General features: G+C 40.3%; 1 protein-coding gene across 1 annotated transcript; it reads left to right on the forward strand.

Annotated features, from left to right (window-relative positions):
* The first annotated feature begins 209 nt into the window (after positions 1 to 209).
* On the forward strand, positions 210 to 27,170 carry ETNPPL (ethanolamine-phosphate phospho-lyase). Its single transcript, XM_064285455.1, is given in 14 exon segments — positions 210 to 1,017; positions 5,380 to 5,498; positions 5,772 to 5,931; positions 9,118 to 9,192; positions 16,368 to 16,458; positions 17,532 to 17,648; positions 19,820 to 19,902; positions 20,979 to 21,204; positions 22,104 to 22,258; positions 22,889 to 22,978; positions 23,205 to 23,335; positions 25,416 to 25,483; positions 27,043 to 27,106; positions 27,109 to 27,170. Coding segments are annotated over 14 exon segments (1,497 nt in total). The 5' UTR covers positions 210 to 961.
* Positions 27,171 to 27,200: the final 30 nt, after the last annotated feature.

Raw genomic sequence — 27,200 nt, forward strand, 5'->3', positions numbered from 1 at the left:
AGCCCTGGTGGCGCAGTGGTTATGCCCTTGGTTGCTAACCAAAAGGTCAGCAGTTCAAACCCACCAGTCTCCCCTTCGGGAGAAAGATGTGACAATCTGTTTGCATAAAGATTACAGCCTTGGAAACCCTATAGGGTTGCTATGAGTGACAGTCTGGTTCCATGAAGATCACAGCCTTGGAAACCCTATAGGGTTGCTATGAGTGACAGTCTGGTTCCATAAAGATCACAGCCCTGGAAACCCTATAGGGTTGCTGTGAGTCTGAATTGACTTGATGGCAAAAGGTTTGGTTTTGTTATTTGAAACATGTTATACATCGTCACTCCCAACCAGCTAAGAGGCTGAGTTCTAGTTCTTTATACTTAGGCAACTGTGACTTGTTGCTTGTGCTGAGTAAATGGTAGGTTATGTTACTGGAACATGCTTAGTGTAAGAATGGAGAAAACTGGAGAATTTTGATATCTCCAGGAAGCACCTACCTTTGAATGTTTACAGGAAAATAATGGGATACACTCCAAAGGGAGGGGGGAAAAAGCAAAGAAGAGGAGTGTATTCACAGGCAGAGGAGGAAGCGGAAAGCAAGGCAAAGTTAGGAAAATAAAAGGCGATTTAAAAAGAAATAATAACAGAGATGGGGAGGGCAAGCGGACAGGAGCCAGTTAGACCGGGGACAGGAGTGGGTGGCGAATGAGTGGCTAGCCCAGTGACTTGCCAAGCAGGCACCAGGAGGAGGAGGAGAGACGGGAGGGGCTTGGCCAAGGGTAAAGGCAGAGCAAGCCATAAAAGGGAGATGACCCCAGCTGGCTGATGCCACCACTGACCTGCGACGCCCAGGACGAGGGAGCCCAAGGAGGGAAAAGGAGAGGGAAGGCCAGGCTGCCGAAGCCGGCCCCGGGCTCGCGAGGGAGGCGCTCTGACCGGAGAGGAGAGACCTCTCGGAGCTCCCGGCAGCCCCGTCACTATGTGCGAACTGTACAGTAAGCAGGACACCCTGGCGCTAAGGAGGAGGCACATCGGGTAAAGGTTTTCCGGAAAGAAGCGTAGATGGGGGAAAACAAGTGCAAAGCGGGGCGCTAATGCCGGGCAGACGGCGAGCCAGCGAGCCAGCAAGAAACTGGGCGCGCGGTGGCTCCGCGGAGGCATCTGCTTGCTGAGCGCGAGACGCCGGGTCCACCCGCTGCGCGCGCCTGCGCACGCGCGCTCCACCCTGCCGCAGTCTGCGCCTCCGCCAACCCGCGGCTCCTGGGGCGCGGACTCCGCGCGCTCCGCCAGTGGAGCTGCTGTGAGCGGCGGGCTGCGACGTGGAAGCCTCGGGGGCCCCGGAAACACGCCTCCAGTCCGGCTGGAGCGCGATCGGGTTGTTCTGCAGCCCGCAAATGAAGGGAAGTTGTTGGCCGGTTGGAGGAGTTGACAGAAGAGAGTTAGTAGCCCAGGAGGAGAATACTGTTCTAGGGATGGGCGCTGGGAGGAAGATGGGCAGCAGTCCTCCACCCCCACCCAGCTCGAAAAGTTTTTGAAAACTATGAACCCAGAGATATTTTTGATGATGCCTGTGAAAACCGCTAATGGCAAATTTTGTTTCATTTTGAATTTTTCTTCTTGCATGCTTGGTTAAGGGGTAAAAGGTTAAGCCGGTCAGTAGGGAGGCAGACTTTGAAACGACTTTCAGTTAGGAAAGCAGGGAGTTCAGTTAGCAGAGGCCCCCTTGGTCTCCCCAGCTTTGTTCTTGCTCAGTTTAAAAATGGGATGTTCTCTCCAGTCTGCTCTTGTTTTGTCCCTGTTATTAACTACTTGGTAATATAATGGTAAGGAGCCGTAGCGACACAGTGGTTGCCCTTTCAGGACCAGTGGTATACTTAGTGACCACTTTTTGTACCTCTGGGGTTCTTTGGGAAGCTCCGGTCCCACTGACAGTACTTGATACTCGCAGGCAGTTTACGCTGTAGAACAGTTTGAAATGGATAAAACAGGCATGTGCTGCAAATTATTGTTTTTATAGGGTATTGTATGAGATGGTGCTGAATCATTGAATTTTGGGTAGGAAAAACATGAATTTCGAACATTTTTTTAATTCGGTAAACATGCATACCTCTCGACTCTAAGGGTAGAGTTTGTGTTCGCAAGGGATGCATAAATGTACTTCTGGACTCAGAGGGTACAATTTGTGGAATAAAGCATAAAACAAAAACCAGATTAAAAAAAAAAAAAAACCAAACCCACTGCCGTCAAGTTGATTCCAACTCAGAGCGAACCTATAGCACAGAGTAGAACTGCCCCACAGGGTTTCCAAGGAGCTCCTGGTGGATTCAAACTGTCAACCTTTTGGTTAGCAGCTGTAGCCCTTAACCACTATGCCACCAGGGTTTCCAAAACCATATTATATACCGAAAGTTCAGACCACTGAATGATTCAGCATGCCCTCCATTACTGGAAACCACATAGTATCAACAAGAAATTAAAAGAAAAAAGTCATTGGGTCCTGAAGGAGCACACAGTTGCTAACCAAAAGGTTAGCAGCTTGAACGTACCAGTCCTTTGCAGGAGAAAGATGTGGCAGTCTGCTTCTATAAAGATTTATAGCCTTGGAAACCCTATAGGGCAGGTCTATTCTGTCCTATGGAATCACTGTGAGTTGGAATGGCCTCGATGGCAGTGGGTTTGGTTTGATTTTTTGGCTTTAATGTAATGGTAAGTGGACAGGACTGAATGAAGGTGAAGTTCAGACCTGGGCTCTGGCCCTACTTCAGTGTTATGTTACCAGTGTGACCACTGTCAAATTAATTTACTCTTACATGAAAGTGGGAGTAACATTTTACGTCACAGGGGTGAGCAAATGCTAACAAGTGCATTAGTGCTTTGTGATTGCATTTTTAAAAGGTACATATGATTGTGGCCATTCAAACCCAAAAAAACAGAAAACCAAACCCGTTACCATCGAGTCAATTCTGACTTATAGTGACACTGTAGGACAGAGTAAAACTGCCCCAAAGAGTTTCCAAGGAGTGGCTGGTGGATTTGAACTACTGACTTTTTGGTTAACAGCGAGCCCTTAACCACTGTACCACCAGGGCTCCCTTTAAACAAACAAAAAAACCAAACCCATTCCCATCAAGTCGGTTCCAACTCATAGCAACCCTATAGGACAGAGTAGAACTGCCCGAAAGGGTTTCCAAGGAAAGGCTGGTGGATTCAAACTGTTGACCTGTTGGTTAGCAGTGGAGCTCTTAAGCACTGCGCCACCAGAGCTCTAGGGCTACCTCTACCCATTGCAATGGAGTTGGTTCTTCTAACCCTTGTGAAATCAGCCATCTGCGATATTTGCATGCAATTAACTAAAAAGCTGCAGCCAGACAAGGACAGGCATGACTGGGGGACACAAGAAAGAAAAGAACCAGTATGATCTTCCAAGAAATGCTAGGGGATTTCTCATATGGAGACTTCTGACCTCAACCTGGAGGTTGCTGGGTAGTTTAGGCAGCTGGAGTTGGGTTTCTCTCAACTCTGCAGAAGGGTCAAATGGTCAAGTTTCTACCCCCCTGAAAGGTCAGCAGTTTGAATCCACCAGCATCCTCTCGGAAACCCTATGGGGCAGTTCTACTGTGTCTTTTAGTGTTGCTATGATTGGAATCAACTGGGCCACAGAAGGTTTGGGTTTCCTTTTTTTTTTTTTTTTTTGGTTATGCCTTCACAAGGAGCCCTGAAGGCTCAGCGATTAAGCACTGGGCTGCTAACTGAAATGTCAGAGGTTGGAACCCACCAGCTGCTTGAGGGAGAAAGACGTGGCGGTCTTCTTCCGTAAAGATCTATAGCCTTGGAAACCCTACGGAACAGTTCTACTCTGTCCTATAGGGTCACTGTGAGTCGGAACTGACTCTATGGCAGTTTTTTTTTTTTTTTTTTAATGCCTAGCTCTTTTTTGTAACCACCACTCCTTTCTGTTAGTTTTCAATATAGTTAGATCCCAATGCAATCCTAATCATTTCTGATATGAGCAGAACAGATTCTGTGAAAGGGATAATGGAGCCATCAATTGAGAGAAGCAGAATTTTACCAGAAGCCTGAGGGGCAAGGTGGAAAGTATGTGAAGAAAGCAAGGGGAAGGCTGCAGGCTTCACCCTACATTAGTAACAAAGATTGTCCTTGTATTTTAACTTGAACTTGTAGGTATAAACTAACAGCTGAATTTGAACCACTTAAATATTCTCATTAACTATTATTTTCATTTTAACTGATGATGCTTAACATCAGTATCAGTATAGAACACGATTAATCCTGGACAATTTTAAAATTTAAGATTAGCTATTACTCACAAGAATCAAAATGCTTTCTAAATAATTGCACATCCATTTTTTATATAAATAGCCCCAAAATTACCTCCAATGCATATGGTATTTTTATGCATGCAAAATTACCAAAATATATGTTCAGTATTTGTGGTTCATAAATGCTCATGTAGCCAATACCAGAAACCTTTGCGATGTTTCTACATTGCTAAAGTCTACACTTCATGTGTTCATCCAAATAACCAAAAATATGGATGACTTTTTATTATGCTCAAAAGAATGGGTGAAGGGTTTAGAAGAATAATTGAGTTTCATTGTTTAAGAATGGAAAATCCAATTGATACAGGATGAATACCACTCAAAATGTATGGAAATGGTCTTTTATAAAATCCACTTCATTTATTTAACTCTAAGTTATTTGTAATTAGCTTGTAGAGCTATTCATTTCTTCATAAATTAGGCTTTTAGAGTTATTCATTTCTTTATACATTAGATTACAGGAGGTGAGGGGGAAGAAAAAAACACCAGCATGAACAATGGCATAAGACAGCCTAGTTTCAAATTTTGGTTTTCTCACTCACTGTAAAACCTTGAGCAAGTTTCTTGACTTTCTTTTGCCTTGGTTTCCTCACCTATGACACTGAGAATGATAATGACCTCCTATTTCATAGAATTGTTGGAAGGATTAAATGAGATAATATTTGTGAAATGTGTTAACAGTTTCTGTCACACAGTACAACTAAAAAAAAAAAAAAGTTGTTTGTTTTCCCTTAATAGAACAAGATTTCCCACAGAAAAGTTACTGATGTTTGTGATTAGAGCTGTCACAGAGTTGATGGGTGTGCCTCTAAATAATGTTGTCAAATCATGACAAATTTCAGAATAAGCATAAGAGATTTGAGCAGTGCAGTGAATGGGGAATTAAGGTAAAATGTTCCAGGCTGATATGAAATGAAAAAAAAAAAACACGTCACCCAGGTTGTGTTTTCCCTTTCTTTTATGTAATTGTAATTTTCCACTGATGGTGACCTTCGTTAAGAAGGAAAAATACTGAGCAGTCCTACTGGACCAAAATGTTTCCTTTCATTATTTCTAGGCCCTCATGTAAAGTTTTCTTTGCTGATGATCCCATCAAAATTGTGCGAGCTCAGAGGCAGTACATGTTTGATGAGAAAGGCGACCAGTATTTGGACTGCATCAGCAATGTGGCCCATGGTAAATGTCCTGTCTCTGCTGTGATTTGAAGGATAAGTCTGTGGGGTATGGCGGCAGACTGGGACCGTTAATATTCTTCCCAGGAATGTCAGTGGCTGCCGTTTCTTTGCTGTGCTAGCAAGGAAAAGTTGCAACAAAATTTGTAGAGGGAAAGAAATTCAGCTTTCTTTTTTTCTCTCTCTCTTTCTCTTTTTCATGCTTCAGAAATCCCCTCGTTTCCCAGGCACTTAGAGTTGTAACTTATTTCTTGGACTTTTGTCTCCTAAATTTTAGTGGGACACTGTCACCCTGAAGTGGTCAAAGCTGCCTTGAAACAGATGGAACTGCTAAATACAAACTCTCGGTTCCTTCACGACAGCATTGTTGAGTATGCCAAGCGCCTTTCAGCAACCCTGCCGGAGAAACTCTCTGTTTGCTATTTTACAAATTCAGGGTATGTTTCTTTTTTTCCGGGTTTCCCACCCATCCCCATTTCTACCAGTCTCATTTTCTACTCTCTCACACATAGCTTTCTTTTTGATTCCTGGTGGAATGCAGATGTCTGAGATTTTTGCCATTTATTACGTGAGCACACATTTAGGTACCTGATCTTTCTGGTTCGTCCACTTTACTATTATAGATAGGACACCGGACAGTATGTTCCAAGGCTTTGAGCAAGCCTCTAACAACAGTATGATGATTAACCCATGCGTGCCACCTAACTTTCTATTACTATGGTTTACTTGGAGGAAGATGGGGAATGCATACCCTTAAGTATCCCTGAAGGATAGATACTTAGGTAGTAACCGTGGCAAAAAAAATGTTCAATCAAATCTGGTGTTCACATAAGAAAATCTGATTGGTCAAAAGTTGCTCACTTCTCCGAGATCGGAGAAACCCCAAGAATATGGCCCCTGCACACCCTTTTAGCTTAGCAATGAAGTCGTTCCTGAGGTTCATCCTTCAGCCAAAGATTAGACAGGCCCATAAAACAAAATGAGTCTAAAGAGGCACACCAACCCAGGGGCAAGGACTAGAAGTCAGGACAGGACAGGGAAGCTGGTAATGGGGAACCCAAGTTGGAGAAGGGGAGAGTGTTGACATGTTATGGGGTTTGTAACCAATGTCACAAAACAATACATGTGCTAATTGTTTAATGAGAAGATAGTTTGTTCTGTAAACCTTCATCTAAAGTACAGTTTTCTTTGGACAAAGCTAAGAGTAAGTAGCTAAAGATTTAGTGGGCCAAGATTGTTCTTTCAAAGCATCTCATAACATGGATAAATCTGGAGAGCATTATGCTGAGTGAAATAAGTCAATCACAAAAGGACAAGCATTGTATGAGACCACTTACTCTAAATACTCATGAAAAGACTTACATACAAAAAGAAACAATCTTTGATGGTTACGAGGGAGAGGAGGGGTGGGATGGAAAAAAACTTAGTAGACAATAGGTAAGTGGAAACTTTGGTGAAGGGTAAGACAGTGCACAATACTGCGGAAGCCAACAAAACCTGTACAAAGCAAGGTCACGGTAGCGCCACAGACACATCCAAGCTCCCTGAGTGACCAAACTGCTGGGCTGAGGGCTGTGGGGACCATGATATCGGGGAATATCTAGCTCAACTGGCATAACATAGTTTATAAAGATATGTTCTACACTCTACTTTGGTGTGTAGCGTCTGGAGTCTTAAAAGCCTGTGAGTGCCCATCTAGGATACTCCAGTGGTCTCATCCCTTCGGGAGTAAGGAATAATGAAGAAAACTAAAGACAAAAGGGAAAGACTAGTCCAAAGGATTAACGGGCCACATCTACCACAGCCTCAACAAGACTGAGTCCAGTACAACTAGATGGTGCCTGGCTACCACCACTGACTGCTCTGACAGGGATCACAATAGAGGGTCCTGGTCAGAGCTGGAGAAAAATGTAGAAAAAAATTCTAATTCAGACAGAAAAACCAGACTTGCTATCCTGACAGAGACTGGAGAAACCCTGAGAGTATGGCCCTGGACACCCCTTCAGCTCACTAATGAGGTCACTCCTGAAGTTCATTCTTTAGCCAAAGATTGAACAGGGCCATGGAACAAAACAAGACTAAAGGGGTGCACCAGCCCTGGGGCAGAGACTGGAAGGCATGAGGGAACAGGAAACCTGGTAATAGGGAGCCCAGAGTTGAGAAGGAAGAGTGTCGACCTGTCATGGGGTTGTTAACCAAAGTCATAGAATGATGTGTGAACTGTTTGATGAGAAACTAGCTTATTCTGTAAACCTTCATCTAAAGTATAATAAAACAAAAATGAGAAAAAAAGATTGTTCTTTCAAAGTATGAATGAGAAATTTTAGCAAAGAAAGAACTCTACTAAACAAGCTATAATTTCAAGATTATTTATTTATTTATTTTCTTAGATAATTGAGCATATTTTCCCTCACCGCCCACTAAAAAAAAGAAAAAAAAAAAAAAGAAAGGAGGAAATTTAAGTGAAAAAACATGTTCCAACTTTTATATTCTGTAAATCAAAATTATTATACATACATTCTATGGAATATTAGACAGACATTAAAAAGTGTGTTTTTGAATATACATACCTAATGATATGTAGAAAAGCTTACAATGTGACATGATACTGGGAGAGGAAGCTGTACATAGAGTATAAGCTCATATTTTAAAAGTTATATATGTATTATGATTAACTATTAGAGATTCTGTAAATGTTTGCTTATATGTGATTTGCTCTTCTCTTATCACTGAGCTATTTTAAAAACAAATTTATAACTAGAAGATTGTTTCCTTTTTATGTTGCGAAGAATTAGGATCTAACTTGTTATATTCTTGCCTTCAATAAATGAAATATCATAATATTTGACTTTCATTCCTAAAGAATCTTATACTGCCAAAGAGGGATTAACTCTAAACAGTAGTGCCCCCAAAGGCTATAGGTGACAGCCAGGGCAAGTAAAAAGAATATGGTTCTCAAAGTCAGATAGGCTTAAGTCTGAAGCCTGGCTTTACCTTTTATTAACTGTGAGACCTTATTCTGATCACTTAACCTGAGGCTGTTTACTCATCCATGAAAAGGAACTGATAATATTTGCTGTGCAGAGTTGTTATGAGAATAAATACAAGTAAAACATTCAAGATTATGTCTGGCAGGAGTAAACAGTCCGAAAATGCCTGTTTCCTTCCCCTATGTCTGGGTAGTATATTTAGACTCTCTGAACACAATAGAAAAATTATCATTCTTCATCTTATCGATAAGGATAACCAAACATTGGATCAATACAATATAAGTTTGATAGCCAAGCTAATGGGTCCTCCATTCATCCCACTGACATCAAACTAACACAAACTTCTTATTACCCTCAAAGTTAGTCACCTATTGATGTGGCTGTACCGGGCTGAAGTTTGAAATGGACAGTATATTGTTAATTCTTATTGGAGAATTATCTGGAGAAATTATTTGAAAGTTTCACTGAGATTGCAGCCCGGGGGATGGGCAGGAGGATTGAAGGAGAAGAAGAGGACTACAACTTTGCACATTTCTGAATAATTACAATGTTACAACTTTTGTAATCAACATCTTGGAAAATTTTTAAAAGTTTATGTCACATTGTCCCCTTTTTAATGTGTTATCTTAATAGATCTGAAGCCAATGACTTAGCCCTACGCCTGGCTCGGCAGTACAGAGGCCACCAAGATGTGATCACTCTTGACCAGTAAGTCTTGGATGCAAGATTTCTAAGCAGAAGCTCTTTCAGAGACAAAATTGTATTGGTACTACACACACTAATGCCATAAGCACACATGGAGGAGGGTGGATGTATGACACAATGTTTTTTATTATTTATTGAAGTATCAAGGCCAGCTTAAGCTCAGAGGATATTCAGTTTCTTCTGTTGTTGTTAGGCGCTGTCATGTGGTTCCAACTCATAGTTACCCTATGTACAACAGAACAAAACACTGCCAGGTCGTGCGACATCCTCAAAATTGTGTTGTACTTCAGCCCATTGTTCCAGCCACTGGGTCAATCTATCTCATGGAGGGTCTTCCTCTTTTTGGATGACCCTTTACTTTACGAAGCATGATGTCCCTTCCCAAGAACTGGTCCCTTCTGCTAACATGTCCAAAGTATGTGAGACAAATTCTCACTATCCTTGCTGGTAATGAGTATTCTGGCTGTGCTTCTTCCAAGACAGATTTGTCCATCCTTCTTGCAGTCCATGGTATATTCAATATTCTTCACCAACACCATAATTCAAAGGCATCAATTCTTTTTTTTTTCAGTCTTCATTATTCACTGCCCAGCTTTTGTATGCATAAAAGGTGATTGAAAATACCATGACTTGTGTCAGGTGCACCTTAGTCCTCAGTGACATCTTTGCTTTTTAACACTTTAAAGAGATCTTTTGCAGCAGATTTGCTCAATGCAATGATGCAATGTGTCATTTGATTTCTTGATGGCTGTTTCCATGGGTGTTTATTGTGGATCCAAGTAAAATGAAATCCTTGACAACTTCAATATTTTCTCCAGAGTGATTGCAACAATCTACACAGTGCATGAAAGTTCCTATTTTCCATATCCTTTCCCAAACTTGACGTTATCCAGCCTTCTAATTTTTGCCAATCTAATTGAGATAAAATGGTATCTCAACGTTGTCTTAATTTCCAGTTTTCTAATTATGAGTTGCGTGTCTGTCAGTTTGTCATACCGTGGGGGCTTGCGTGTTGCTCTGATGCTGGAAGCTATGCCACTGGTATTCAGATACCAGCAGGGTCACCCATGGAAGACAGGTTTCAGCTGAGCTTCCAGACTAAGACAGACTAGGAAGAAGGATAAGCCCACTAGGTTGGAAGGCACTCAGAGATGACTCGGGAAGAGCTGCCTTCTCAAAGTAGAGTTGACCTTAACGACATGGGTGGAGTAAAGCTTTCGGGACCTTCATTTGCTGATGTGGCATGACTCAAAATGAAAAGAAACAACTGCAAACATCCATTAATAATCAGAACCTGGAGTGTATGAAGTATGCATCTAGAAAATTGGAAATCATCAAAAATGAAATGGAATGCATAAAAATCAATATCCTAGGCATTAGTGAGCTGAAATGGACTGGTATTGGCCATTTTGAATCAGACAATCATATAGTCTACTATGCTGGGAATGACAACTTGAAGAGGAATGGTGTTGCATTCATCTTCAAAAAGAACGTTTCAAAATCTATCCTGAAGTACAACACTGTCAGTGATGGGATAATATCCATACGCCTACAAGGAAGACCAGTTAATACGACTATTATTCAAATTTATGCACCAACCACTAGGGCCAAAGATGAAGAAATAGATTTTTATTAGCTGCTGCAGTCTGAAATTGATCAAACATGCAATGAAGATGCATTGATAATTACTCGCGATTGGAACGCGAAAGTTGGAAACAAAGAAGAAGGATCAGTAGTTGGAAAATATGGCCTTGGTGATAGAAACAATGCCGGAGATCAAACGATAGAATTTTGTAAGACCAACGACTTCTTCATTGCAAATACCTTCTTTCACCAACATAAACAGCAACTATACACATGGACCTTGCCAGATGGAATACACAGAAATCAAATTGACTACATCTGTGGAAAGAGATGATGGAAAAGCTCAATATCATCAGTCAGGACAAGGCTAGGGGCCAACTGTGGAACAGAGCATCAATTGCTCATATTCAAGTTCAAGCTGAAACTGAAGAAAATCAGAGCAAGTCCATGAGAGTCAAAATATGACCTTGAGTATATCCCACCTGAATTTAGAGACCATCTGAGGAATAGATTTGATGCATTGAACACTAGTGACAGAAGACCAGACGAGTTGTGGAATGACATCATCCATGAAAAAAGCAAGAGGTCATTGACAAGACAGGAAAGAAACAAAAGGCCAAGATGGATGGATGTCAGAGGAGACTCTGAAACTTGCTCTCAAACATCGAGCAGCGAAAGCAAAAGGAAGAATTGATGAAGTAAAAGAACTGAACGGAAGATTTCAAAGGGCATCTCAAGAAGACAAAGTAAAGTATTATAATGACATGTACAAAGAGCTGGAGATGGAAAACCAAAAGGGAAGAACACGCTCGGCGTTTCTCAAGCTGAAAGAACTGAAGAAAAAATTCAAGCCTCAAGTTGCAATAGTGAAAGAGTCTATGGGGAAAATATTAAACGACGCAGGAAGCATCAAAAAAAGAAGGAAGGAATACAAAGAGCCATTACACCAAAAATAATTAGTCAATGTTCAACCATTTCAAGAGGTGGCATATGATCAGGAACCGATGATACTGAAGGAAGAAGTCCAAGCTGCTCTGAAGGCGTTAGCGAAAAACAAGGCTCCAGGAATTGATGGAATATCAATTGAGATGTTTCAACAAACAGATGCAGTGCTGGTGGTGCTCACTCGTCTATGCCAAGAAATATGGAAGACAGCTTCCTGGCCAACTGACTGGAAGAGATCCATATTTATGCCTATTCCCAAGAAAGGTGATCCAACCGAATGTAGAAATTATAGAGCAATATCATTAATATCACACGCAAGCAAAATTTTGCTGAAGGTCATTCAAAAACAGCTGCAGCAGTATATCGACAGAGAACTGCCAGAAATTCAGGCCAGTTTCAGAAGAGGAAATGGAACCAGGGATATCATTGCTGATGTCACATGGGTCCTGGCTGAAAGCAGAGAATACCAGAAGGATGTTTACCTGTGTTTTCTTGACTATGCAAAGGCATTCGACTGTGTGAATCATAACAAACTATGGATAACATTGCCAAGAATGGGAATTCCAGAATACTTAATTGTGCTCACGAGGAACCTTTACATAGATCAAGAGGCAGTTGTTCGGACGGAACAAGGGGATACAGATTGGTTTAAAGTCAGGAAAGGTGTGCGTCAGGGTTGTATTCTTTCACCATACCTATTCAATCTGTATGCTGAGCAAATAATCCGAGAAGCTGGACTATATGAAGAGGAACGGGGCATCAGGATTGGAGGAGGACTCGTTAACCACCTGCGTTATGCGGATGACACTACCTTGCTTGCTGAAAGTGAAGAGAACTTGAAGCACTTACTAATGAAGATCAAAGACCACAGCCTTCAGTATGGATTACACCTCAACATAAAGAAAACAAAAATCCTCACAACTGGACCAATGACCAACATCATGATAAACGGAGAAAAGTTTGAAGTTGTCAAGGATTTCATTTTACTTGGATCCACAATCAACACCCATGGAAGCAGCAGCCAAGAAATCAAAAGACGCATTGCGTTGGGTAAATCTGCTGCAAAGGACCTCTTCAAAGTGTTGAAGAGCAAAGATGTCGCCTTGAAGACTAAGGTGCACCTGACTCAAGCCATGGTATTTTCAGTCACATCATATGCATGTGAAAGCTGGGCAATGAATAAGGAAGACCGAAGAAGAATTGACTTCTTTGAATTGTGGTGTTGGCAAAGAATGCTGAATATACCATGGACTGCCAAAAGAATGAACAAATCTGTCTGGGAAGAAGTACAGCCAGAATGCTCCTTAGAAGGAAGAATGGCGAGACTGCTTCTTACATACTCTGGACATGTTGTCAGGAGGGATCCGTCCCAGGAGAAGGACATCATGCTTGGTAAAGTACTGGGTCAGCAGAAAAGAGGAAGACCCTCAATGAAGCGGATTGACACAGTGGCTGCAACAATGAGCTCAAGCATAACAACAATTGTAAGGATGGCGCAGGACCGGGCAGTGTTTCGTTCTCTTGTGCATAGGGTTGCCATGAGTCGGAACTGACTCAATGGCACCTTACAACAACAACAACGATGAGTTTGATGTAACTGTCAGTTTGTCATACTGTGGTGGCTTGTTTGTTGCTGTGTTACTGGAAGATTTGCCACCGGTATTTCAAATGCCAGGAGGGTCACCCTTGTTGGACAGGTTTCAGCAGAGCTTCCAGACTAAGATAGACTTAGAAGGACCTGGCAGTCTATTCTGAAAAAATTCAACCATTTCAGGAAGTAGCATATGATCAAGAACCATTGGTACCGAAGGAAGAAGTCCAAGCTGCAGTGAAGGCATTGGTGAAAAACAAGGCTCCAGGAATTGACAGAATATCAACTGAGATGTTTCAACAAATGGATGTAGTGCTGGAAGCTCTCACTTATCTATGCTAAGAATTTTAGGAGACTGCTACCTGGCCAACAGACTTGAAGAGATCCGTATTTGTACCAATTCCAAAGAAAGGTGATCCAACAGAATGTGTAAATTATCAAACAATATCATTAATATCACACACAAGTAAGTTCTTACTGAAGATCATTCAAAAGCTGTTGTAGCAGTACATTGACAGGGAACTGCCAGAAATTCAAACCAGATTCAGAACAGGAAGTGGAACAAGGGATCTCATTGCTGATATCAGATGGATCATGGCTGAAAGCAGAGGACACCAGAAAGATGTTTACCTGTGTTTTGTTGACTATGCAAAGGCATTTGACTGTGTGTATTATAACAAATTATGGATAACATTGCAAAGAATGGGAATTCCAGAGCACTTAATTGTGCTCATGAGGAACCTGTACTTAGGCTAAGAGGCAGTTGTTCAAATAGAACAAGGGGATACTGTGTGGTTTAAGGTTAGGAAAGGTGTACTTCAGGGTTGTGTCCTTTCACCATACTTATTCAATTTGTATGCTGAATGGATAATCTGAGAAGCTGGACTATATGGAGAAGAATCAACATCAAGATTGGAGGAAGACTCATTAACAACCTGCATTATGCAGATGATGCAACCTTGCTTGGTGAAAGTGAAGAGGACTTGAAGCACTTACTGATGAAGGTCAAAGACCACAGTCTTCAGTATGAATTGTACCTCAACGTAAAGAAGACGAAAATTTTAACAACATCATGATAAATGGAGAAAAGGCTGAAGTTGCCAAGGATTTTTGAATCCATAGTCAACTGCCATGGAAGCAAATCAAAAGATGCATTGCATTGGGCAAATCTGGTACAAAAGACCTCTTTAAAGTGTTAAAAAGCAAAGATGTCACTTTCAGGACTAAGGTGAGTCTGACTGAAAAAAAAAACATGGTGTTTTCAATTGCCTCATATGCATGTAAAGCAGACAACAATTAAGGAAGACTGAAGAATCAATGCCTTTGAATTATGGTGTTGACAAAGAATATTGAATGTACCATGGACTGTCAAAAGAATGAACAGAAAGAATGAACAAATCTGTCTTGGAACAAGTACAGCCAGAATGCTCTTTAGAAACAAAGATGGTGACAGCATCTCTTATACTTTGGACATGTTATCAGGAGGTATCAGCCCCTGCAGAAGGACATGATGCTTGGTAAAGCAGTAAAAAAGAAGGCCAGGGAAAGAGAGGAAGACCCTCAGTGAGATGAATTGACACAGTGGCTGCAACACTGGGCTCAAATATAGCAACGGTTGTGAGGATGGCACAAGACCAGGCAGTGTTTTGTTCTGTTGTACATAGGGTTACAATGAGTTGAAACCCACCCAACAGCACCTAACAACAATTATGAGTTTGAGTATCTCTTCATGTACGTATTATGCATTCATGATTTCTCTTCTGAGAACTGGATGTTTGTGTTCTTTGCCCGTTTTTTCCGTTGGGATGCCCACCCTTTTTTGTTGATTTCTGGTTGCTTGTATATTCTAAATCAGAAGATCTCATCCTTGACTGTGATTTAGAATCACTTAGGGAATTTTTTTTTTTAATGCCAATGTCCAAGCCTACCCCAGACTAATTACACATAATTTCTGGAGGTTGTTCCCAGGAAACAGGGTGTTTTTTTTAAGTTACCCAAGTTATCATAATATGCAGCCAGAATTAAGAACCACCATTTAAGGTATTAATCTCTTTTAGTTTGAGACATTTCAAGTATCTTTTCCCAATGTATCGTGAGTCTTTTAACTTTGTGCATGATACCCTTCAATAGAAATCTTTAATTTTGATAAACTCCAATATATAAAATTATGATATGGTTTGTGTTTTCAAAGTTTTGTTACTCTATCTTCTCCACCCCATCACAAAGGTGTTCTTCTGCATTTTCTTCTACTGCCTTTATAGCTACTCATATCGAATCCCCCTGAAGTCCACTTGGTTACCATGTATGTATGAATGTCTCTGAGCTCTCCTTTTATTCCAATAATCTCTTTGTTGTTTTCCCAATACCATATTAATTTTATTATTATGGCATTGTAGTATGTCTTCATGTTTGGTAAGACAGGTCCCTCTCTTTGCTCTGTCTACTAATGGACCTTTTATAATTTCATTCCCAGACCTCCCAGTTATATCTCTGCGCAAGAAATAGAAAAAGGAATATCACAGACACCTGTATTTTATGTCAAAGAAAATAATTTCACAATCATTTAATCACCTCTCAGTCTTAGTTCTTCTTGAAGAGACCTCCTGTTCCTTCCTGACTACTATTTGCCCCATATTTGCAATTGAACATCCTTTAGAAATCATCCCAAATAGAGACACATGCCCATTCTATGCTATAAAGTTGTTTTTGAATGTACTCAAATATAACTATTTAATACATTTAAACAGAGTTTTTCATGAATGTACAGAAAATTCCAACTCATAATTTAGCAGATTTAACATAATCCAAAGAAGTTAGTTGCTTTTTTTTCTGCTAAAAAGAAATTGTGAGGCCACATACTTGGCTTTTCATGTGTTTTGTTTTTTAAGGAGAACTAGACAAATTAAATGGCCAATCATGCCATGAAAAATTAGATCCAATATAGTTAACTCTGGCATCAATGTTGAGATTCTTCCTGGACGATCTGCAATACCACTCTCACGTACTCGAAAAACATCCTTCTTTGAGTGAATTTGTTTACTGTTCTTTTTCTTTTCAGTGCTTACCATGGTCACCTATCATCTTTAATAGAGATCAGTCCATATAAATTTCGAAAGGGCAAAGATATCAAGAAAGAATTTGTACATGTGGTAAGTACCTTCAAATCCTAGAATCAGGTTGTTGTTAGTGGAAGAATGACTAGTGATAATCTAGTGCAACCCTGTCCTTGAAATGAAACTGTGGAAAAGAAACTAAGATCTACAACAATTATGTGACTTGCTAAAGTCAAAGACCTTGCTAAAGACAGGATGTGGTTTAAAAAGCATTGATGAGTATTTCAGCAGGCAAATTAGTGTGGTGGTAGAGCATGTTATACAGAGGTGTCACTTTATTTTTTCTTGCTCCTTGATTGTCAATTAGTTTTTCTACCGTTGATGCCAACTCGAAATTAAGAGTTGAACTGAGTGTATTTGACTGTCTTAAAATTAAATTGCTCAATGATAAATTATGGGGCCCTGTTGACACAGTGGTTAAGAGCTAGGCTGCTAACCAAATGGTCAGCAGTTTGAATTCACCAGCTACTCCTTGGAAACCTTATGGGGCAGTTCTGTTCTGTCCTATGGGGTCGCTGTGAGTTGGAATCAACTCGACGGCAATGGGTTTAGTTTTTTTTGTATGATAAATTATTATATAGATTTATTATGCAAAGTAAGAAACCAACCAAGTTTTTGAAACAGTGAAAATCATTTAGTGTGTTTACATTAATTAAGGCTCTGTAGACTTCAAGAAAATCAGCAATACTTTCATTATTTTAACATCTGGAAACAGTGCTAAGCCACTTTTAGTTTTTTGAATGATTACGATTTGCAATATAGTTGGCAAGTATTGGTTTATTTACAATATAGACCAACTAATACAGTTTCCATTAATTGAAATTTTCAAATAGTATAATCACACTTGTTGATATGAATTTGTTACTCATGTGAATAGGGATGCAGTCTTGACTTATAAGTGTTTGGGAGTAAATCCTAGCGCCTGTTCACAATACAAAGACTTCAGTTCTTCACAGAATTCAGAGATGGAACAACAAAAGAACTTACAGTCACCTAAATTCACAAGATTACCTTTCTAATATGCCTTTGTGGGGAAATGCCTTTTTTTTTTTTTTTTTAATTCATTTGTCAAAGAGGCAAATAATGAGAAACTGCATTGATGTTTTCAGGCACCACATCCAGATACTTACAGAGGAAAATATAGAGAAGACCATCCAGACCCAGCCAGTGCTTATGCAAATGAGGTGAAGAAAATTATTGAAGATGCTCATAACGGTGGGAGAAAGGTTTGTACTTACAGCATTGGAAACATCTTAATATCTTTTGTAAGTGGGTTGAAACCATTGCGATAAAATGGAGAGAAGGGAAAGAATTAAATCTAAATTCCCTTTCTGTTCTTCTGTAGTTACATTTTCACTAGATCATGTTCCAAAAAGTGCATTACTGTAGTCATGCTTTTAAGACTGTCTACTTTTCTTTATCCTGGCAATGCAATCACTATATCCATTCCATGCTGGCCTAATTCTGACCTTCCCAGTGGGAGGCAGGTCTAGTCCAGAGGAGTAATGGAAGAGGGAATTAAGAAAGGGATAGCTCAAGGACAGACTGTTCCGACTGAGAGAAGTACCAGGAGTTAATACGGTGAAGGGAAGGGAAGAGGCAGAGTGGCCTTGGGGTCTTGGGGCCTTGGGACCAGTGCAGAGTCCAGACCCACACAGGAGCCTTGAGGCTTCTTTTGAACTCGTTCAGCCTTCCTGAATCATGGAGCCTCGGGATGGTCTGTACCTGGTTAGGCCAAGGTAGAAAAAATGTTCTTCCAATCTGGGTCTGGACTTCTCAGAGTCCTTTAGAGCAGGAAAAAGGGCTTCCATTTTCTAAATTTTCACCTTAGTTCTCAGTCCATTTTGGGGTTAGTTATGTGGAGCTTCAGAGCCCTGGTGGCACAATGGTTAAGAGCTTGGCTATTAACTAAAATGTCAGCAGTTTGAATCCACCAGCCGCTCCTTGGAAACCCTATGGGGCAGTTCTACTCTGTCCTACAGGGTCACTGTGAGTTGGAATCAACTCGACGGCAACAGGTTATGTAAATCTTTAATGCACCTTGACACATACTTTAGCTTTAAACTGATCTATGGCATAGACATGGCAATGAAAAGACTCTTCATTGAGATAAAAATGAGGTCTTTTCTTTTTTCCAATCAGTTCAATTATTTTTGTCTTACTGACTGGAGCATCATCTATATTTCTCAATTTTCTTCTTTTTCCTCCTAACCCACTGGATTTTCATAGCTTCCTGTGTGATATATCTGTGCAGAGAGAGAGAAAAAAAAAAGATCAGAATTGCTACCTGTTGTGCAAAACTTCAAGCTCTTTTCCTTTTCAGGTGTAGCCCACACTCTTTAAACAATCGGTAAACACAGGAAAAAGTTTGCATTAACAAGATCTTAGGGACTTTTTGCTACTAAAAGAGAGTTTGCATAAATTTTTGAGAACATTAGCATTCAATAATTATTGGATTGATGCTGTCTCTTAAGGAACAAGACGTGTCTTCAAGAACTAAGATTTACAGGTTATCAGTGGTGTTAACAATGCTTAAAACAACACACAAATATAAGATGGAGCCTTCAAAATATTAGCTGCACTTGCATAGTTGTGGAATTTTATAACAGAAATCTCTTTGGCCCAATAGCTTCATTTTACAGATAAGTAAACTCAATAACTAAAAAGTAAAGGACTTAACTCAAGTAATACAATTTACTAAGGGGTAGTCAGGTTTTTTTTTTATTAGTCAGGACAAGAGCCTTGGTTCTATTGACTTTTTATCCCATACTCTGTCTGAACTTTCTCTTCTTACTCTGGCATTATCTATTTTCTGCTTTTTCTTTCTTAACCTTTAAAACACTTCATCCGTAGGTCCCTTTGTGAACTGCCTAATTCTGTAGAGTTAAGCCTGCTTCAGGCCAAGAACTAGAAATTCAGCATATAACTGTGGTGTTCGGCCACACTCTGCCATTTCCTTAGTGAAAATCCCATCCTCAGGCAGTCCTCCTTCTCCAGGCTAAAAAAGCAGGCACCCTTTGATGCCTTGGAATCTGAGTAATTTTTTAAAAGTTTGTATCAAAGACTGATCAAAACACCAGCCTTACTTATGAAACACTGCATTAAAATGAATTTTGGAGAACTGGAAAGCAAACTCTCACCTCCTCCATTTCTCATGGTAGTTTTCTTTGGTTCTCTAAACTTTCAGAAACAAATACGTTAGACCACTTGCTTTTCCAACATGGATGGCTTTTCTCTTCTCTTCTCCTTTCTTTCCTTTTTAATCAAATGCCTACTTGTAATTTGCCACAGGTCTATCGCCAACTGTTTTTGAAATAATGTGCTTTCTAAGAAATCCTCTTTTTTAGGGGGTAAAAGGGGGACCTAATGGACTTTGACCCCATCTTCTCTTGTATAGATTGCTGCCTTTATTGCTGAATCCATGCAGAGTTGTGGCGGACAAATAATTCCTCCAGCAGGCTACTTCCAGAAAGTGGCAGAGTATGTACTTGACTTGGGCATCCTTGGTCAAACTGAAGGCACTGTACAGCTTTTTTTTTTTTTTTTTTCTTTCCTACTAAAAACCAAGGCAGGTACAATTCTATAGGATCATACCTGTTTTAAAAATATTGAAATACTTCCAGATTAGCTGGTAAATAGCCTCTCCAGCATCCCAGACACTCCTCCACCTTTCCAAGGTATGGCAAATAAAGGGTTTATACCTGGTCCAGCAGAGTTCCTGGGTGGTGCGAATAGGTCATGAGCTTGGCTATTAACCAAAAGATTGGAATTTGGAGTCCACCCAAAGGCACCTAGGAAGGAAGGCTTGATGATCTACTTTCAAAAAACCAACCATCGAAAATCCTATGGAGCACAGTTCTACTCTGACACCCAGAGGGTCTCCACCAGTTAGGGTCAACTGTTCCGCAACTGATAGGTTTCTTAGTCCAACAGAGGCCTTTAGGACTCTGCTCCAGCCCTCTGACTGGCATTGTCTCTGATGGGCTGGCATCTAAGCTTTACGAATTCATAAATATTTGAAAATTAAACCTGCTAAAAACTACTTCTTGTTCAGTTCTTTCTCTTCCTACTTAAAAGACTATACACCTTACTTTTAGCGACACACTCAAATAATATGGAATATATCCAGTCTTGAAACTGTGTGATTATATGGCAAAGTCAATGACATCACATAGGTATCATTGGGAGTTTTGAATACACAAATGTTTTTAGCAAAGATTAACGTCTACAAGTTAAGCTCTTTTTAAATCTGCAATGATCTTCTGTATTTTTATGAAGTGTTTGGGAACTTTCAATAAGCCCTGGTGTCGCAGTGGTTAAAGCACTTGGCTAGGAATCAAAATGTCAGCGGTTTGAACCCATCAGCTGCTCCTAGGGAGAAAGATGTGGCAGTCTGCTTCCATGAAGATTTACAGCCTTGGAAACCCTGTGGTGCAGTTCTACTCTGTCCTATAGGGTCGCTACGAATTGGAATCAGCTCCACGGCAGTGGGTTCGGTTTTGAGTTTAGGGACTCTCAGTGGCCTGAGGGCATTAGATTGTCCCTTTGCTTTTCAGATACGTACATGGAGCAGGGGGTGTATTTATAGCTGATGAAGTTCAGGTAGGCTTTGGCCGAGTTGGGAAACATTTCTGGAGCTTCCAAATGCATGGCGAAGACTTTGTTCCCGACATCGTCACAATGGGAAAACCAATTGGCAATGGCCATCCAATGGCATGTGTGGTAACAACCAGAGAAATTGCAGAAGCCTTCAGCAGCTCTGGAATGGAGTATTTCAATACGGTAAATTTTGACCTCTGACTTTAAGGTGAAGAGGAAAAAATTATTGTGTGTTCTTACACTTCTTGCCAATGTTGTAAAGAATAAAGTTGAGTATTGCCAACAAACCACTCCAGGACTCCAGCCAAACTTTAATCTAACCAGATTTCATTCTATCTGGCAAAGTTCTCCCTGGATTATTCCTTGTCTATATTTCCCCTTGCTAAAATGTTCTTATTGTTTCTATGATAGATGGATGCCTGACTAAACTTTAAAGGGTATGATATTTTCGTTAACAGATGATATGATCTTCTTATATGTTTTGTATCATATTTAAGTTCCAAAACACCTTTAAGTATGTAGATGATTCAATACTGTAAATATTATATGGCTGCCATAAGAGATACCGATTTTTTTATCTTTGGGAAATTTCATTTCCTTGCATTTACCCCAAGAAGTCATAGTCTTTAAACTTGGGAAAATTACTACAGTTTGTGAAGCGTGCATAACAGGGTATGTTGCAGTAAAAGCAAAATTTGAATCTAAGTGCCTAGATGATTTGAGGGAAATGTCATTGCTTAGCTGCTTTTACTAAATTCTTCGTGGACAGAAACCTGTATTTCTCTCACTGAGCCATGCTCCAAAATCCTTAATTTCCATCATGCTGTCTGTTTTTTTTGTTTGAATGAACTGATAAATACCTTGACAGTCCTTCATATGCAGCATGGAGAATATAATTTGCAATAAAATGTCACTCCTGAATGAGGGATCGTGCTATATTCTACATCTGAGAAACTAATGTCGCAAGAGAAAATTTTATTGAAATTATGTCTTCACTTGCTTATGTCTGAGTCAAATTTCTTATGGATGAAGAGATACTGCTAATTGGACTATTATGTTTTCTTATTCATCTTTTTCTACAGTATGGAGGAAATCCAGTATCTTGTGCTGTTGGTCTGACTGTCCTGGATATAATTGAAAATGAAGACCTTCAAAGAAATGCCACCAGAGTAGGGAATTATCTTACAGAGTTACTGAATAAACAGAAGGCTAAACATACTTTGATAGGAGATATCAGGTATGCTTATCACGATGTCATTATGTAGTTATTCACTTTTCCAAAATGAAAATAGCATATATTTTACCTTACAAACCTAAAATAAATTATGTAGAACTAAATCTAGAAAACATGGAAAGCAAACATCATTCATAATCCAGAACTCAGATATCACTAGTATTAACATTTGAGGATATACCCTTTCTGGTCTCTATACCTTAAAAAAAACTGAAATCATTTCATCACCCAAAAGATTGAAAGAAGAAGGAGCTTAAAGTAATTCTAAATGATCTGTTAGAAATTATTTTAAATATGCCCCTGGAAAACTAGGTATTTTTCATAGATGTGTATAGACATTTATCATCTTATTGTCCTGAGAAACTAAATGGCATGGTTTTAAAACTTTTTTCTTTTATAATTAAATTTTTAAAAAAGCTTAGATGGCAAAGAACTAACTTGTTTCAAAAACTAGAAAGAGCTGTGAACACAGAAGTGATATCTTGGGTTAGTCAGAATCAATAACAATTACCCTTAAAGGGTATCACATTCGGCTTCAAATTAAACTGAAGTTTGGGGACAGTACTAATTTTTTTGCAACAATGCAGTGCTTCATAGAGCATGTGTCAAGTTTTCTTTCCTCCACTCCCTCAGGGGCTTTGGCCTTTTTATTGGGATTGACTTAGTGAAGGACCAGCAGAAAAGGACCCCTGCCACAGCTGAGGCTCAACATGTCATCTACAAGTAAATCCACCCCCACACCCATTTGGTATCTTGGATCTCCAATATCTGGCACAATTGAAAATCTTGCTTGACTTCCTCCCTCCTCCAAAAAAGGGAAGTTTAAGACACACACAGTTTATAAAAGTGGGTTTCTTGCATGCAGAACACCAAGCTGCTGTTTGTTCACATTGTTCTTGAATCATCTTAGCATTTATATGCACTCACATGTATTTTCTGCACTAATTAGAATGAAGGAAAAGCGAGTGCTTCTCAGTGCTGATGGACCTCACAGAAATGTGCTTAAAATAAAACCACCTATGTGCTTCACGGAAGAGGATGCAGAGTTTATGGTGGAACAACTCGATGGGATTCTAACAGGTCAGTTCCCACAGCTCCAAGATGCCCTTTCCCCCTGGCCTGGTCACACATGACCTATGTGCGTCTCGTTATTCATGATGGAAGTGAGGAGGGCAGAAATGAATGCACACTTTTGCATCTGCAACTATAAAATGGTAGCTGAAAAAAATAACAACTATGTGGGCTCTTAGTTAAATCAAATTTTTCCACTTGCACTCACTTCACTCCAAATCTAAGCTTTTACTGAATTTTTTTTTTTTCCCAGTTGCTGTCGAGTCTATTCCTACTCATGGCAACCCCATATGTGCCACAATAGAACTGTGTTCCATAAAGTTTTCAATGGCTGATTTTTTAGTAGATCTTCCAAGGCAGCTGTGGGTAGACTTGAACTTCCAATCTTTCAGTTAGCAGCCATTTTCAATGGCCAATTTCTTAGAATTAGATCCTCCAGGCCTTTCTTTCATGGCACCTCTGGGTAGACTCAAACCTCCAGCCTTACAGTTAGTAGCTGAGTGCGTTAACTGTTTGCATCACCGAGGGACTTTACCGAAATAGCATACTGGTTTATTTTTATTATCATTTATTTTTGCTTTCCAGTATCTGGGCTGTGTAAAACTACACGTGTTCATTGTACCACACACCACAAATGCTGCGCTGTATACATACCATTTCAGCATTCTACCACCAAAATACAAGATACGTTTTTAGTAAAGATTACAGGCTACAGGTTAACACATTTTTGCTGTATCCTGAATCATTTGACCTTGTGATTATTTCACTTTTCACAGTTCAATTTTCTGAAGAATTTTGGTTTTCATTCACAATTAGAGCCTGTGATATATTTGTTTTATATTGTAGAATTAGGTTAATTAATATGTCTGTTTTTTTCTACCCATACCTCAATGTTATATGAAACAGGTGACTAGAAATGTAATTTTAAAAATAATAATCAATTCCTAATTATCCATGTAAATGTACCAATGGACAGGATAGCAGAATAAAAACCACAGATAATTCTTTCTTTAAATGTTTACACTTCATCTTCCCCCCAGTGCTCAGGTCCAACTGAACAGCACTCCATTAGCAAGGAGTTTTGAATCCTGGTCCAAATTTCATTATTGATTTCATCTTAACCTTGGGAGACGAAATCACTTGGCCTCACTGTTACTTAATTTCCCCATCTATAAAATAGGAATGACAGTAATACCGACTTTATCTCCAGCTCATAAGGTTGTTATGAGTGTAAATTGAGATGAGAAAATAAATCAGCACTGTAAAACCATGTTGAAAAACACAAAGCGTTAATGCACGTTAGATCATTTTTGTTTTGCTGTAGTTGAGATTCAGCTTTTCTGTTCCCTTCTCAGCCTTTTGGGGTTAGGACAAGGCTGAGAAGCCAGGAATCGGTACGGCATACAAAATAGCTAGTTGATGATCGGAAACTGGAGAGTCAGCCTAAGCTACCTGTAATGTGGTCATTGTCTTCTGACGCAGAGCAAATGCTCCTCCCTGAGCCTGGCAAACATCCTCACAAGCCTGTGTGTCCTCAGGTCCCAAGAAGGGCCAGGTTGAAGCAAATCTGCCATTATTACTTAAAAATCAGTGCAGAGTTTCAGGATTATCAAGGGTGGGCTAGAAGGATTTTCATTGATTAAAGTAGGCAAGAAAAAAAAAAACACTTACCATTGAGTCAACTCCAGCTAATGGTGACCTCCTATGTACCAGACTAGAACTGTGCTCCATAGGGTTTTCAGCGGCTTATTTTTTGGATGTAGATTGCCAGGCCTTTCTTCCAAGGTGCCTCTGGGTGGACTCAGGCTTCCAATTTTTTTGTTTGCAGCCGAGTGCGTTAACTGTTTGCACCTCTCAGGGACTCCAGAAAGTGGACAAGGCATAGGCAATAATATGGGTAGGCTCAGCAACACTTGTAAATAATGATGAAATGCCACACAGAAAAACTTAAAAAAGCACAGATTTTAATAACATTTTCAATAACATGTTACATTACCTCTCTATTGCTCAATAAGGATGTTCCTATAGGTACCAAATGTCTTTAAAGATTTTTGTATAATTCTGTCTTCTCCGTTGTGTCTTTCTTTAGTTTTAGAAGAAGCCACAGGTGCCAGAACTGAAAGCATGATCTCTGCGAAGACTCCATGCAGAGCAAAAGTAAGACTCATTCTACTACTTTATTTTTTACAGGAAAAGGTTAAAACTTTGGGAATTTGGGAAAAAGGAATGCAAATTAAAAAAAAAAATTGCATAGTGACCTTTAGAACAAAACCAGCCTATGTGTGCTAGGATTGGCTTGTTGTTGCAATTTTGAGTGTACGATTAAAATATTTCAATTTCACTCCACTTGAAAGGAATAAAGTCAAAGAGCCATTCTTACAGGACCATTCCTGTATCCAAAAGAACTTCAGCCCGCAAAGAGGACCTTCAAAACACCGAGTGAAATGGGAGTGAATGTCTTCTAAGTGCCTTCCTGTTTGTCTGGGGCTGCTTGACACTGCCTGTCATTCCCCCACCCTGCTACTTAATAACCACAGAAGCATCAACAGTGTGGCTCAGGATGCCAGCGTCTGGCCCTGAAGAGAAGGAAAGTGTGAGCTTCCCGTGGCAGCCCGCGCCCCAGAACCATCCAGCGCCCAGTGGCCTACTTTCTGCATTTGATGTGCTTCCAGCAGAGGGCCTGTCCATTCTCTCCCTGAGCTGCTCAGGGTGTGAGAAAGAGCTCCCTGGGTCAGCAAAACCGAGAGGCAAAAACTGGAGAGGCTTTGTTGCATAATTTACTATTTGTTTATGACTGAGATGAATAAAGAACACTCAGTGCCTAAAGCCTGCCTGCGCGTCCAGTGCAGTCAGCAGAATCTTTTTCATAATTAACGAACATGAGGCCACTTGAATGAGAGCAAATGACTTGCTAACAGGACCATTTCTGCCCTTCCCTAATAATACAAAGCAGTTATAGAAATCAATTATTAGCTGCTGTTCAAGAGTAGCATATCCAGTCGAGGGTAGAATCACAGCTCTACAAATTAACCAAACATTACAAACAAAAACCCAACCCAAACCAAACCCACGACTGTCGAGTCGATTCGGATTTGTAGTGACTCTATAGGACACAGTAGAACTACCCCATAAAGCTTCCAAAGCTGTAAATCTTTATGGAAGCAGATCGCCACATCTTTCTCCCTTGGAGTGGCTGGTGGGTTTGAACTGCCGAGCACAGTTAGTAGCCGAGCGCTTTAACCACGGCACCACCAGAGCTTGCAAAAAAGGGAGTTCACCACAGGAAACTTCACTTGGGAGTTAGCAAAGTTAACACACACTTTTTATGAATTTTTGGCTTGGGGTCCCAAATGTTATGTCAACATCCTATGTCCCTGAGCGGCACAGTGCTATCAGCTACTAACCTAAAGGTAGGCAATTCAAACCCATCCATTGGCACCATGGAAGAAAGGCCTGGTGATCTGCTTTCGTAAAGATTACAGCTAAGAAAACCTTATGGAATGCAGTTCTGCTCTGTGACACATGGGGTTCCTATAAGTTGAAATTGACTCGATGGCACTTAACAACAACAATAATAAGGGTTAGGAAGGAACAACCAGTGTTGGGCCTTTTTCCTCCTGTGTTTCTGTTTGTTTGTTGGCCTGTTAAGTCAGTGCTGCGGAGGCTGGGCAGCTTAGAGGGGTTCACCCACTCGAGCCTGAGTTCCTGGCTTGCTCATGCCTAATGAAGCACACTCGGAATTGCTCAGTGATGGCTGCACTGACACCAAAGAAAATCCCAGCAAAAGAGAAATGGATTGCACGCGGATAAACTGTCGCTGCTCAGTCAGAGGCTCAAGACATGAATGATTAGCATTTTAACAACAGGGATTGAG

The sequence above is a fragment of the Loxodonta africana genome, chromosome 5 (assembly GCF_030014295.1).
Source record: "Loxodonta africana isolate mLoxAfr1 chromosome 5, mLoxAfr1.hap2, whole genome shotgun sequence".
Classification (NCBI taxonomy): Eukaryota; Metazoa; Chordata; class Mammalia; order Proboscidea; family Elephantidae; genus Loxodonta; species Loxodonta africana.